The sequence below is a fragment of the Poecilia latipinna genome, unplaced genomic scaffold (assembly GCF_001443285.1).
Source record: "Poecilia latipinna isolate Pla-1442-1.1 unplaced genomic scaffold, P_latipinna-1.0 Scaffold595, whole genome shotgun sequence".
Classification (NCBI taxonomy): Eukaryota; Metazoa; Chordata; class Actinopteri; order Cyprinodontiformes; family Poeciliidae; genus Poecilia; species Poecilia latipinna.
Window position 1 is genome coordinate 342,663 of NW_015113211.1, and position 12,402 is coordinate 355,064.

Consider the following 12,402-nt stretch of genomic DNA (forward strand, 5'->3'; position numbering starts at 1 on the left):
TTTTTTTATGAGCGTACCGAGCTCCATGGGTCTGTGCTCCAGTGAGGACTAGAAGGACACGGCTGAGTATTGCACTGCTCCCGATCCGGTGGCTTGTCGTGGATCTCACAGCTCAGATCGTTGAAGCGCTCTCCGTTGGGACGCTGGCACACCACCAGCCTTGTTTTTATCCCGCTGCCACAAGGCTTAGTGCACTAAAGACAACACAAACGAGGGTTTTACAATCCAAGGGCGACAAAGTTTCTAGTTTATCTAAGCTTCAGTAATATGAAGCGTCGCCTCACCTCGCCCCAGTTGCCATAGACCCATTGAGGACACGGGCCCGACTCACAGGATCGTTGCTCGGTGGGTCGGTTGCGGTCCTCGCAGCTGTTGGCGGGGTAACCGTTCTCATCCTGGCACACAACGACTCGGCGTTGGAAGCCTCCGGCACACGTGCTGGAGCACTGTGGTCAACAGAGAAAAGGTAAGGTGCTCAGTCCAAAGGTATTCCCAGGAATAATGTTCAATGAAATGATTTATATCATCCACTTTACTGGACCTTTTGCTATGTATTCGATAAATATGAATAAGTTGGATCTTTGCGCAGTGTTTCATTTAGCTCTGAAGTCAAAACTTGGATACGGAATAACATCAAATGCAAATTAAGTATGCTGCTGGTCCCAAATTCGACAACAGGTAGAATTTGGTATCTGCTGGTGAGTGGGCTAATTATCAGTAGCAACAAAAGTTATAGTGGTTATAGTGAATCCAGAGCTTCATCTTCTAGGAGCTTCTATAATATGTCTTACTGCTTCAGAGTTTGAAAGGTAGAGTTTGAAGTTTAAACAGAAATTATATAATTTTCTTTTTTCCAATGATACTTTTCATTTAATGCTAATAAAGGCAATTCTGCAATATAGTTGAATACCCATCATTATATACACGGTAATCACAAGAATCACCTGTTATAGTGAATCAATGTACATGAGCACACAAAGCAACCAGAGTAAAAACCACCTCAGGTCTGCAGTCACAGCATTTCTGGTGCTACGTTAAATCATTTTTCAGCAAAACAGAGGAAGGAACACTCACCCAAAACAGCTTCACTTCCCCCATTTATTTCAAGGTTAAAAGTTATCTTTGAAGAGATGTTCTGACAAAAACTACACTTGGAAAAAAAGTCAGAAAGGCAGGAGGATCTGCAAACTTTCAGAACTGGCAAAGTTTTCTGAATGTTGATTGTTTCTTAGTGGCCATTTAGATTTTATAGTAGGTATTTATACCCCATATATATTCCCAGAAAAGCAAGGTATGAAAAATACTGCAATAAAAGCATCTATAAAGAATAATACGCAAAATGGGATAAAAATCTCACTTTAATGATTAATTATTTTTACACATTTCTGATGGCACATATATTGGTAGCCATGCTGCTAGGAGTTTGTATGATCCACTTTTGCCAGGAGGACAGCACTTACTATTAATAACATTTTAAAATTGTACATTAAAAAAAATGATGTATGGGACTTTCTTGGTCGCCAGAGTTTTTATGCAGAAATAAGGTTTTGGGAATCAGAAGGACATAGAAATGATTTTATGTGAAGAATCATTTCAGTTGAAAGACTTTGATTCCCTTTAAAATGTTTTTAATTTAAAGGATATGAAATTTTAAACACAAATATTAAAAATTTGACACCATTGGTGTAGTAAAAAAAAAAGTTATTCAGTCACAATGTGGAATGTTAGAAATATGGTAAAGATGAGATTTTTCTTAAACTTTTGAAAGAATGAAAGAAATACACATTTTTAAGCTTTTATAAACATTGTGGACGGCGCTACATTTCCAAGATCACTTAGTAATTTTTAAATCAGTATGCAAGACGCCTCACCGCTCCCCACGGTCCGGTCCGCCACTGGTGGGAGTGGCTGCGGGCCACGTTGCTCCTGGTGATGGTGTTCGGTGAGGACGGCAAAGGTCTGGACTCGCTGGGACGGGATGGGCACTGAGACATGGCGCAGTCCTGCTCTGTGGCCGGACGATCGTCTGGGTCGCACTCGTTCACATTCACCTCTTGGTCGCTGAAGCTGACGCACAACACCTCTCGCGTCGTCTTCCCTTGGCCGCACGTCACAGAGCACTGAGAAAAATGCAAGCGTGCGGTGTCAGTCGATGCGTTTTAGATTAAACGTCATTTACTCAGTGTTTGAGATCAAAGATCTGGAGGACATGAAAGAGCTCATCTCTGGTTTAAACTCTGTTTGTCTCACAATGATTGGGAGAGAAAAAAAAATCCAAACGGCTTCAGCTCCTTATTACAACCATTTCTAAATCTCAGGATCTTGAGGCAGTTTATTTCTTCCTGTGCTCCTTGCAAACAGTATGCCAGTGGTCCCCAAAGTCGGTCCTTGAGGGCCAGGATCCTCCATGTTCTCGTTCTCTCCTTAGTGGTAGTAACAACCTTTTCAGCATGTCAGTGCTCTTCTTTGGCCTTCTAATGAGCCATCATTTGATCCAGGTGCGCTAAACCAGGGGGAGACCTAAACTATGCAGGATGCCGGCCCTCGAGGACCCACTTTGGGGACCACTGCAGTATGGCTTTCCTCTCCTCACTTAATGTGGAGCACACACCAGTGCATATGATGCAGTTCAATAATACTTTATTTATCCCAAAAGGAAAGTAAATGCTGACCTAACTCATATATCATCCAAGTATCTTCAAAGAGTTGCTGTGTTGAAGGAAGGAGTTCCAGTAGTGGGCAGTCTTGCAACGTATACTAGGAAGCCTCTTACTGAAGACACTCGCTGTACGGCATGGCGTGCTAACGGCTCAAAATTTAGGCAGCAGAGACGATATTTCATAGATACATGGCCTAGATGGCACAATGATCTGTTGGCAGCTACTGCTGACCGACCTCATTTGCTGCTGTCTGACCGTTTGGTTAGGGAGAAACGTGTGACCTGTTGCCATCATCCCATCATGACTAATGGAAGCGATGGATTGAAGTCTCTCCTTCTTCTGCTCTGAATCCAGGCAGCCTCTGTTTCAACTCGTAGTTCAGGTATTAGTTCGGCTTGGGGATGCCAATCTGCTGCTCCCAGGAGACGCATCATTCAAACAATCCAAAATTAAAAAAAAAAAAAATAAATAAATGAAAAGTGGACCAGAAAATCCTTCTTCATGAACCAGGGAGAATAATGGTCCAAAAAAAAAAAAAGGAACAATGCCTCAACCAAAATAATTTTGAACAAAAGACTTCAATGTGCTGCCATTATGAGCGGCGCAATTCTGCAATATAATATATATATATATATATATATATATATATATATATATATATATATATATATATATATATATATATATATATATATATATATATATATATGTGAGAGGTACAGAGTTTCCCCCCAGTGTATTATAAGCCTGGCGGGCCACCAGGCTTTACTTGTGCCCCCACCAGGCTAAGCATTGCTTATTTTTAAAATGTTTGCATTTTTTATGGCTTTATAGTTGGTGTTCAGGTATTAATCTTCCAATCTTTTAATAACACAAATATTTTAAAATATCCTGTCAACTTCAAACATTTTTTGTTTAACTCAAAAACACGACGGACCGCTGGATGAATGACTGCCGTAGCGCCCAACCACTGGGAAAGTTTTCTGGGGGAAACCTTGTAGTCCTGACATAAAGCCATCTACTAAAGTTTATACATTTATGTCACAATATTTCTCCTGACATAACATACCGTAGGACAGCTTTCCATGAATGCACCTGGTGTTTTTGTCGCATATGAACTATTGGAGAATGAACTGCGAAGTCCTCAGGCGAGACGAAAGAAGGTTTTTACAGTGTTATGTGCCTCTGTGCACAATATGTGTGTTGGTGAGAGCGTGACTATCTATAGAACGGCAGATCTGCTTTGGCCTCAAGATGAACCGTTTCCTTTCAGATGGTCGCTGGGTATTTTTGGCTCGGTGATAGGAGTGGGTGGACAGTGAGGGTGCATTTGTGTGCGCGGTGCACAGTGACCGGACTTGGAGTCTGACTGCATGGTATCGCCACGCCTCTGATGAGAAACATCTGCAAACAAGAACGAAGCCCCCTCGCTGCAGCCTCTCGCATCGGCTCCAGAAACTCGCTCCTCCGGCCTCTTACTTAAGGACTCTGTCCCTACTTGCACCTCTTCTCCAGTTCATGTCGCACACTCATTGTGCTGCATATGCTGTGATTTATTGAAGTAATATTGACAAAAAGTACTAGTTCGACTGGCAGATTTCTTCACTCAGCAAGACATTTTTCCTATGTTATGAATGAAAAAAATGCTAGTGGAACTAGTGCTTTTTAAAAATATCAATATTCAAGCATTATAGACTTAAACAAGGTTGTATATCCTGCTGAAAAGTTAGTTTTATCTCAATTTTATGAGTAATGACATATTTGCACTTGAAGCCAAACAAAAATTCCTGGTAAGACTTTGTGTTTTTGCAGATAGTGGCGGCTTCTCTCACCGCTGTCCATTCCAGCACTTTCCACTGTCCACAGGCTACGACCAAGCACACTTCCCTGGCAGGCGGTCTTGTCAGGTGCGCACAGGCCGACTCTTCTGCCACGCTGCCCTGGTTGTCACGGCAACTCACGTAGCGCATCCGCGTGCCTTTGCCGCAGCTGGCGCTACACTGTCGAGAAGAGGAGGAACGTCAAGACGACGCAAAAACGTGGAGCCGGCAGACGAGATGGACAGTTCGAGAAAGGGGGACCAACCTGAGTCCAGGAACCAAACCTCCACTGGGTCCTGTGGCCTTGGTGAGACGGGACCTTGGTTACCGGGGGGACAGGGTGGCTGCTGGAGCACTGGGCCACTTCACAGTCCTGTGAAATACGAGACACATACGCCCATTCATGCGGGCGGTTAATAAAACCGCCGTACTGTAACAACATTTGTCCCTAAAAACAAAATGCCAGGAATATCAGAGAGAGGCTTTTATGACAAGGGACCACCGTTAACGAGCTCGGCTCTGTTCCTTCAGCGCCATGTTTGAAAGTGGGTATGGTTCCCATCAACTTTCCCCCCCCTGCCTCCTCCACCTTATCACAACAACATTATCAGGGTCTGCCCTGTCAGTTCAAACTATGGATTGTGGCTGTAAGCCACTCAGCATAAAGCCCTGATCCCTGTCATAACAGGTCATAGTGGAGTGGTATTTAGGGCTCCAATGCCCATGCTGGCGTGGTCCGAAGCTCCACCCCTAATCCACCCCCTTTTCCCTCACCTTCCGCCTTCTCCCCCGCCGCCCCTGCCCTCTGGTGCCCTCTGACCCCCTGTCTCTAGGAATGACGACCTTAATCAGGTCTCACAGACTCTGAGTAGACTACACATTCCACACTCTGCTTCCTAAAAGAAACAAATAGGCCCCACAGCAGCGCTAAAGGTTGCTCCGCACACCCTTCCTGCCACACTTGTACGCGTCTTACTTTGGCAAATCCCCCCGCAGGAGATCGAAACCTTACGTGGCGTCGCACTCCTTTGCACCACCTCTCGGTCCTTGTATTAAAAGTCCCCTCTTTCTATGAACGCATCTCTTTTTCTTTTTTTTTTTCTTTTCTGAGTCCCGCCTGGCGGAGAGAGCGGTGGTGGGAATGGCGGCCTGGTGGCCCACTTCATGGCTGGCTGGTCAGAATTACAACGAGGTAAGGCGACTGCTTCAGGGTCACTGGTCAGCGGTCTCTGCCGACCCAGGCACCGGAATTAAGAACTGCTGCAACTAGAGGGGGCCTCATCCTGACGCTGCAGGATCAGCCCTCTGAAATGGGTTTACGCCCCACGCTGACCAAACAAACCTCTCATTCAGCTTAAAATACTGTATGTTTCTTTGTAGTTTTTGTTTTGTGCGTGTGTGTGCGCATGTTTATGATGATAAATACAAGGGAATGTTCTCCCCTTCAAAATGGACACATTGGAATAGAGATCAAAGGTATCTTAAAACATCAAACCTAAAAAAAAAAAAAAAAAAAAAAAGCTTTTTTACTGGGTGACTTGTAGGGAAAACCTTCATAGGCAGTGGGCATTTTTTTGTTCAGATATTCATCAAAACTGAACATTTCCAACACAATTTGTACTGTTCATTTGCTTTTCAGATCAGTAAGAATTTTAACGTCAGTACTTTCATGTCTGTCGTTTTCTGGGAAAAAAGTTTCATCTAAAATGTCTTTTTTTTATATATTTGAAATGAATTTGGTTTTAGTAACAAATTGGACCAACAATCAAGTTTAAGCCTGAAAGGTCCTGCCTGGTGTCTGGCGGGTCAGGAGCTCAACAAATCCCCAAAAGCTAAAAGTAAAACTTGATCTTCGGATGCGCCGTACCTAAACCACCTGGATCTGACAACAACGCTTTTCCAATGCAGACATTTACCGAGGTAAGAAGACTCAAAGTTTGACGTTTTCATTACATGCGAGATGCTAGCAGCCTTATGAACAGACCAGCAGATCACAGGAAGGCTGAACTTTTGTTCAGCCTTCCTGTGAAGGATGAATGAATGTTTTAGGCGTTTCCTCGCTACAGCACATCCAGTTTGTTGACGTTTGATTAACAGGTTTTTACTCAACTGCCTTCATTAAGAAGTGGCAGGAAGACCATTTCTGGTAGATTGCTGTAAGCCATGTAGGGGAAAGAGCAAATATAAGGAAGAAAGGGGGTGTGGTCAGATTTGATCACTTCTGGACTTTTTGGCCACTGTCCAAAAGGTTGAATATTGGTTTATGAGTGACTATACATAACACTGATCATCTCCCTGAATACACTATCCTCAGTGTAAAACATGGAAGTGGCAACATTATACTTGGGGTGGGATGATTTTCCTCAGCTCAACATAAAAGCAGGGCATTTATCGTATCGTTTATCATTTATCATGATAAATTTCTTAGAAGATTTTGATTTATCGTTTTCATGATAAATTCCAATGAAGGATGTGTAGAAAAAAAAAGTGTTCGTATAGTCAGGATTATTAGTTTTACAATTTTCCTCCACCGTTTTTTTTTCAATAAAAGTGTATGAATAAATATCAATACATTTGAGAATATGATTAAATGGAGTTACTGTGGGTACTTTAGTGATACAAATCACACTTTGTCCTAAAGAAGCTCGTGACAAATGGTAGGTTTTTTTTCAAGAGCATTATTTGTGCCAACCACTTCCATGTAGTTACCTAAAAAAAAGTAATAATAGTTCTTATGATCACTTGTATCGTTATGACAATACTACCACAAAATATCGCGATACAACTAAGTTTTATCGACACAGAAGGAAATAACTATTTCCGTAAGATGTCCAAAACTGAATACAAGTGCACGCCACACTTTTCAGATTTTACATGCCTAAGATGACATATTTTGCAAAGGCAAGAGTCGAGGATGAGACCCGCTCGCTTTCGTCTGCGTCGGTGCGAACGGACGTCTCCTTCATCTGCAGACAAACGTGGAGACGAAGGGACGCCGCAGAGATGCCGTTCCCTCTCACCTGCGTATCAGTGGGTCGCGTGGCAGCATTACATTCAGCGTCGTCCATGACAGCCCCGTAGGAGCCCACCACACACTTCACCGCTCGCATCTGGTAGCCTGGCCCACAAGAGGTAGTGCACTGAGTTCAAAGAGAGAGAGAGAGAAAGAGAGAGAGAGGGGAAAAAAAAGGAGTGGAGGGGAAATGTTAACAACTGTGAAAAGGAGAAAGAGAGGCAAGCACAAAGCAGTTGGTTTACCCGAGGAGGCAATGAAATCTCCCCTGAAAATAAATAACTCTCCACATTAACAAACGGAGGGCTTTCCCGCCGACGGGGAGCAGAAGGAGTTCGTATACGTCGCTCCGGCTGTTTTTTCCACTGTTGCCAAGTCAAAGGGTACAATCCCGCGCTCGCTTCTGGCTCATTGCCTTCGGTGAAACAGGGTCAAACTTGTGTGGCAGCGGCTTTAGCTACCATTTGGCCGCGCTTCATTAAACCGCTTCAAATGCACGTTAACATGCGCACATCCTCTGATGGGAGGCGCAGGAATGTTTCGCATTTTTTGGGTGTTAAGTTTTGTGTGCACAGTTTACAAACTGAGAATGCACACAGACACCGCGCCGTATGCGTCGTTTCAGGAAGAGGCTTTTATCACACGGCCATTCAGGGGGATCTGTCCCGCTTACATTGTCTATATATCAAAACAAGCACATTTCCTGTTTCAGTGCACATTCTACGGGGGAATTTCTACGTTGCGCTTCTTACACGTCGCAGTTTTCCCATTCTTTGACGGATCAACAGCTGGGAAATTCCAGCTCTGTTTGATTTGGAGGTTTAAGAGCTAATCTGCAGCGTCAAATCGCTGGTCTGAGTCGACAAGCCGCTGCTTTGAGCCTAATTAGACGATCGAGTTCCATTTATGTGTGGAGGGTAAAATATTTCCTTTAATGTCTGCTGTCGATGTCGGGAACCCAACCACAGCCTAGTTCAAATGGATTTATATCCAACAGGTTTTCTTCCTGGATTCACCTGTATTTAACTTCATCCATCTTCCTCTCATCTCTGACCACTCCGCCCCGGATTGCTTAAGGCGTCACATTAAAATACATGGAGGTTGCTGGCGGTAACGTGACAAAACGTAGAAAACTTTAAAGGATATGAACAATATCACAAGGCTTGCTGCATCCATTGGGGCCGTACTTTAAATTTACCAATAACAATGAGAACAGAATGAAGTTTCATGCAAAAGTAGCTGCGCTTGTGTTCTGAAGAGAGCCGCAGCTGCGACTGCTTCCTGAGCACAAATCGGCTGCAGAAAAATCTGGCCTGTAACGTTCCACTAATTGCGCAGACTGAATTAGATCTGTGAATCATGGTCATTTAGATTAGCACTGGTGAGGGGTCTGAAATCAGCTCTGCATAAATAATTGCAGCTGTAGATGTACAGTCATGGAAAAAGGAGTCTCCAAAACTACCAAACTGGTTATCGCAAAGAAGGTCAGGAGTAGGTTTTCCACTCGTTGGTATTCTTTTTCACGTCATGATGACAAACCTTAGATTTTGTTTTTTTCATAGTTGATGTTTTCCCTCCGGCTTTTGGCAAAAACCTGCCAAAAACCTGCGCAAATAAATGTCTAAATCGTCACTACCTGCTGCTAATTTCTCTCTAGTCACAGGAACCCTGACTTTACGTTTGTTCAAATCTTCGAGAGAAACAAAACACGTTGAGTGTTAGCAAACACAATAAGCATGCAGAGGGACAACTCACCTGTCCCCACGGTCCAACTTGCCAGGAGGCGCACTCTTGCTGCTGGCACGTCTGCACCGATTCGGGTTTGGCCGCGCCACAGAAGCGGTCGTCCAGGCGGTCCTCACCAAACTGGCACCATGTCTGTCTGTGCCTGTAGCCTTTCCCGCACGTCACAAGGCACTGAAAGGGAAAACGTTGAAAGCGACACAGAAGCAGCACAAGACGTTAATTGTGTTTGTTGCAACTGCCCTGTTTACGATGATCTGAATGAAGACGTTTTCAGAGCAAATCGCCGTCACATGGGAGCGAGAGGCCAGAGGAAGTGTGATTATGCATATGTATATAGAACAGTGGAAGTGTTTCGGCAGCAACATGTAAAAAAAATAAAAAAAAATCCTGGAATGCAGCCCACAGTTTTGCAAGCTTCACTATGTGTAAACTGAGCAGAGGTTAAGCAGGCTTCTACCCTGCAATCACCACTTTCCCAACACTCACTTACAATGGAGGAAGTGGATAATTTAAAGCAACTGAGACAAACCAAATTAGTCCTAAGATTTTGGTCCGAATGAATTGAAATTGCAGAAAAGCAAATAGGTCTGCATAGATTTTAGTTAGAAGCTGCAGTCTGTAACTTTTACGAAAAATATGTTTTTAACACATTTGTAGAAATTACCATCATGTCATGACAACGTCATATAAGAAAGATCTCTGAGCTCCTCTGCCTTCGCCCAGTGCTGCCAATACTAAATGCAGAAATACATGACTCAATCAGAAACAACCAGTCCCAAGAAAGGAGGATGGTCTCAACGCTGTCAATCACTCTGGTGTACGCACCGCTCACATCCTACGCCTTGCTCTCTGCTACGCAACAGCTTGTTCCCCCGCAACACAGCCTGCCACAAATGCTAGGGCTAGTTAGCGTGCCCACAATGACAGTGGATAAACCGTTTTTTCTGTAATGGTAAGTTTCTCTGCTGTTAAGCAGCATGTACACCAGGATGTTTGACAGCACTAAGACTTTCCTCCTGGCTCTGATTGCTTGTTGTTGATCGGGAGCGGCCCACTTTTCCATGCCGCAATAGGAGTTCAGTATAAAACTGACAACATGGTGACAATTTTAACAAATATGGAGAAAACCATATTTTTGTAAAAGTTACTTAACACACATTTAATGTCATAAGGTGTTTAGAATTATTTAAAAAACAACAACAACAACAACAACAACAAAAACATGCGATCATTCCTCAGCTGACCTCAGACCAGTCACCAGTCTTCCACTGTGGACAGAGGAACTCATTGCAGGGTTGGACGGTCAGTTTATCCCTCTGACTGCAATTGCTCTCATCGTCGTCTTCGCCGCCGGACGACTTTCGACACACTGCGCCCCGCCGCCTCGTGCCTCCGCCGCAGCTCTTCGAGCACTGCGATCGAAATAGCCGGCCGTCAACAGGAGGGAATGGCCAAGCAAAATCCAACAAAACCCTTCCCGTCCTGCTAGAATCGTACCTCTGACCAGGGCGAGTAATCCCAGCCGCCACCAGGGTTACAGTCGCCATGGCAGCCTTCCCTGTCGTCGGGTTTGCGTTGCCCGCTGCAGTACCTGTCGTCGACTTTCTGGGTCTTGCCATCCGACTGGCTGATTTTGGCACAGTACAGTTCCAGAGTGCGATATCCAACGCCGCACTGGGCCGTGCACTCGCTCTTACGAGCCACGTGCCATCTGGTACGAGAGACAGAGAGAGGACGGGTCCCTCAAAAGTGCCGTACAAAGTGAAGAGCAGCAGACGAACCGAGAGGGCCCCGTTTGGGCACTGAAAAGTCGGTCTAAATCGGTCAAACGGACCTCACTTCACATTCAGTGTTGCAGGGCTCAGTGATGGCAGCGGGCCGGGCTGAACTGTGGCACCGCTGGTCCGACACCACCACCCTGTCCGACTCTCGGCTGCAGAGGATCTTACGCTTGCGCTCTCCTGTTGAGATACAAAACAGCAGAACTGAGTAAGTATCGTTTAAGAGGTTTTGTATGCAGTGCTTTTATTAATGAAACTTTTCTCTTTGCGGTAAAGTTCAACTGGAGCTTTCTGTGTTGGGTCCAGACCAAATAAATATAAAATAGGTACACTAGGATTTATTCTTCATAAACATGATAACTTGTCAGCATTTACTATGACTCCTTACAATGCATGCATCTTTTAAAGTTAGCGTTTTTTAATACGTCGATGCCACGGACCACCTATTTAAAGCTCAAGTGCTTGCAAACAGTAGGTGAGAATCACCAAGTCTTGCGTTTCAGTGCAATGAGAGCTTAGTGTGTTCCTGCTGAGGACATTACATGCTTGCTGTGCGACCTGCTCAGTTTTCCCTCCAGCTCCGGCCGCGCGGTCTTCCCGACAGAGTCGTGTCAAGAAGCAGAGAAAGAGATTCAAAGTGTGTCGCGGCAGAGAGCAAGTTTTTCGAGTTTACCTGCGATCCACCCCCACAGATCCGAACCACTCTGAGAAACCCACGGTCACGTCGGGGAGGGTAATATATCACAGCCCACTTGCTGTAAAAGTGAACTCGGTCGCAAGCGACATTTTCAAGGCGGTTCTCGTCTTGAATGTCTTGCGACTGTGAGGCTCCCACGTCTGCCATCTTCCATGTTTTCTCTGCTAGGAGCGTCGCATTTATCTGCAAACATTTCTAGCACTAAGGCCTGCCAACCACATGTGCCCCCCCCCCCCCCCCCCCCCCCGAACCCTCAACCCCCGCCTCACCTTGGCACAGGCGGCTGCACTCCTGCCAGGGCCCGTAAGCGTCCCAGAAGAACTGCTGAGGCTTATCCTCTATGGGGATATTAAAGGAGTAACTGACATCTGGGTTGTAAAGGTTTCCAACGGAGAGAACCTGGAGGGAGCACAGAGAAATACAGTTCAACACGGTGAGAAGAGAAAATGAAGCGACGGATTGTTCACTCGTTTAACGCGTTAATGCTTTTTTCCACATTCTGTCATGTTATAGCCACAAACGTAACAGCTTTGGACGTTTAGACACAGGGATGGGCATTTATCACATCGTTCACCATTTATTGTGATGAATTTATCATCGTCACGTTGTTTAAAAAAAAAAAAAAAAAAAAAAAAACCAAAACCCGGCTCCCCCCTTTTTTTGTTTTCCCGGGGGGGGCGGCCCC

General features: G+C 44.8%; 1 protein-coding gene across 1 annotated transcript in view; it reads right to left on the reverse strand.

Moving 5' to 3' along the window:
• Positions 1–12,402, reverse strand: part of adamts9 (ADAM metallopeptidase with thrombospondin type 1 motif, 9) — a 54,623-nt gene that overhangs the window by 22,358 nt on the left and 19,863 nt on the right. The window contains exons 18-28 of the mRNA XM_015042569.1: positions 11,987–12,116; positions 11,074–11,200; positions 10,737–10,950; positions 10,484–10,651; positions 9,249–9,410; positions 7,501–7,620; positions 4,746–4,853; positions 4,493–4,660; positions 1,872–2,120; positions 285–446; positions 18–194 (exon numbers count right to left, since the gene is read on the reverse strand). Of these exons, the coding sequence (XP_014898055.1) occupies positions 18–194; positions 285–446; positions 1,872–2,120; positions 4,493–4,660; positions 4,746–4,853; positions 7,501–7,620; positions 9,249–9,410; positions 10,484–10,651; positions 10,737–10,950; positions 11,074–11,200; positions 11,987–12,116 (1,785 nt within the window). The remainder of the gene's footprint in view (positions 1–17; positions 195–284; positions 447–1,871; positions 2,121–4,492; positions 4,661–4,745; positions 4,854–7,500; positions 7,621–9,248; positions 9,411–10,483; positions 10,652–10,736; positions 10,951–11,073; positions 11,201–11,986; positions 12,117–12,402) is intronic.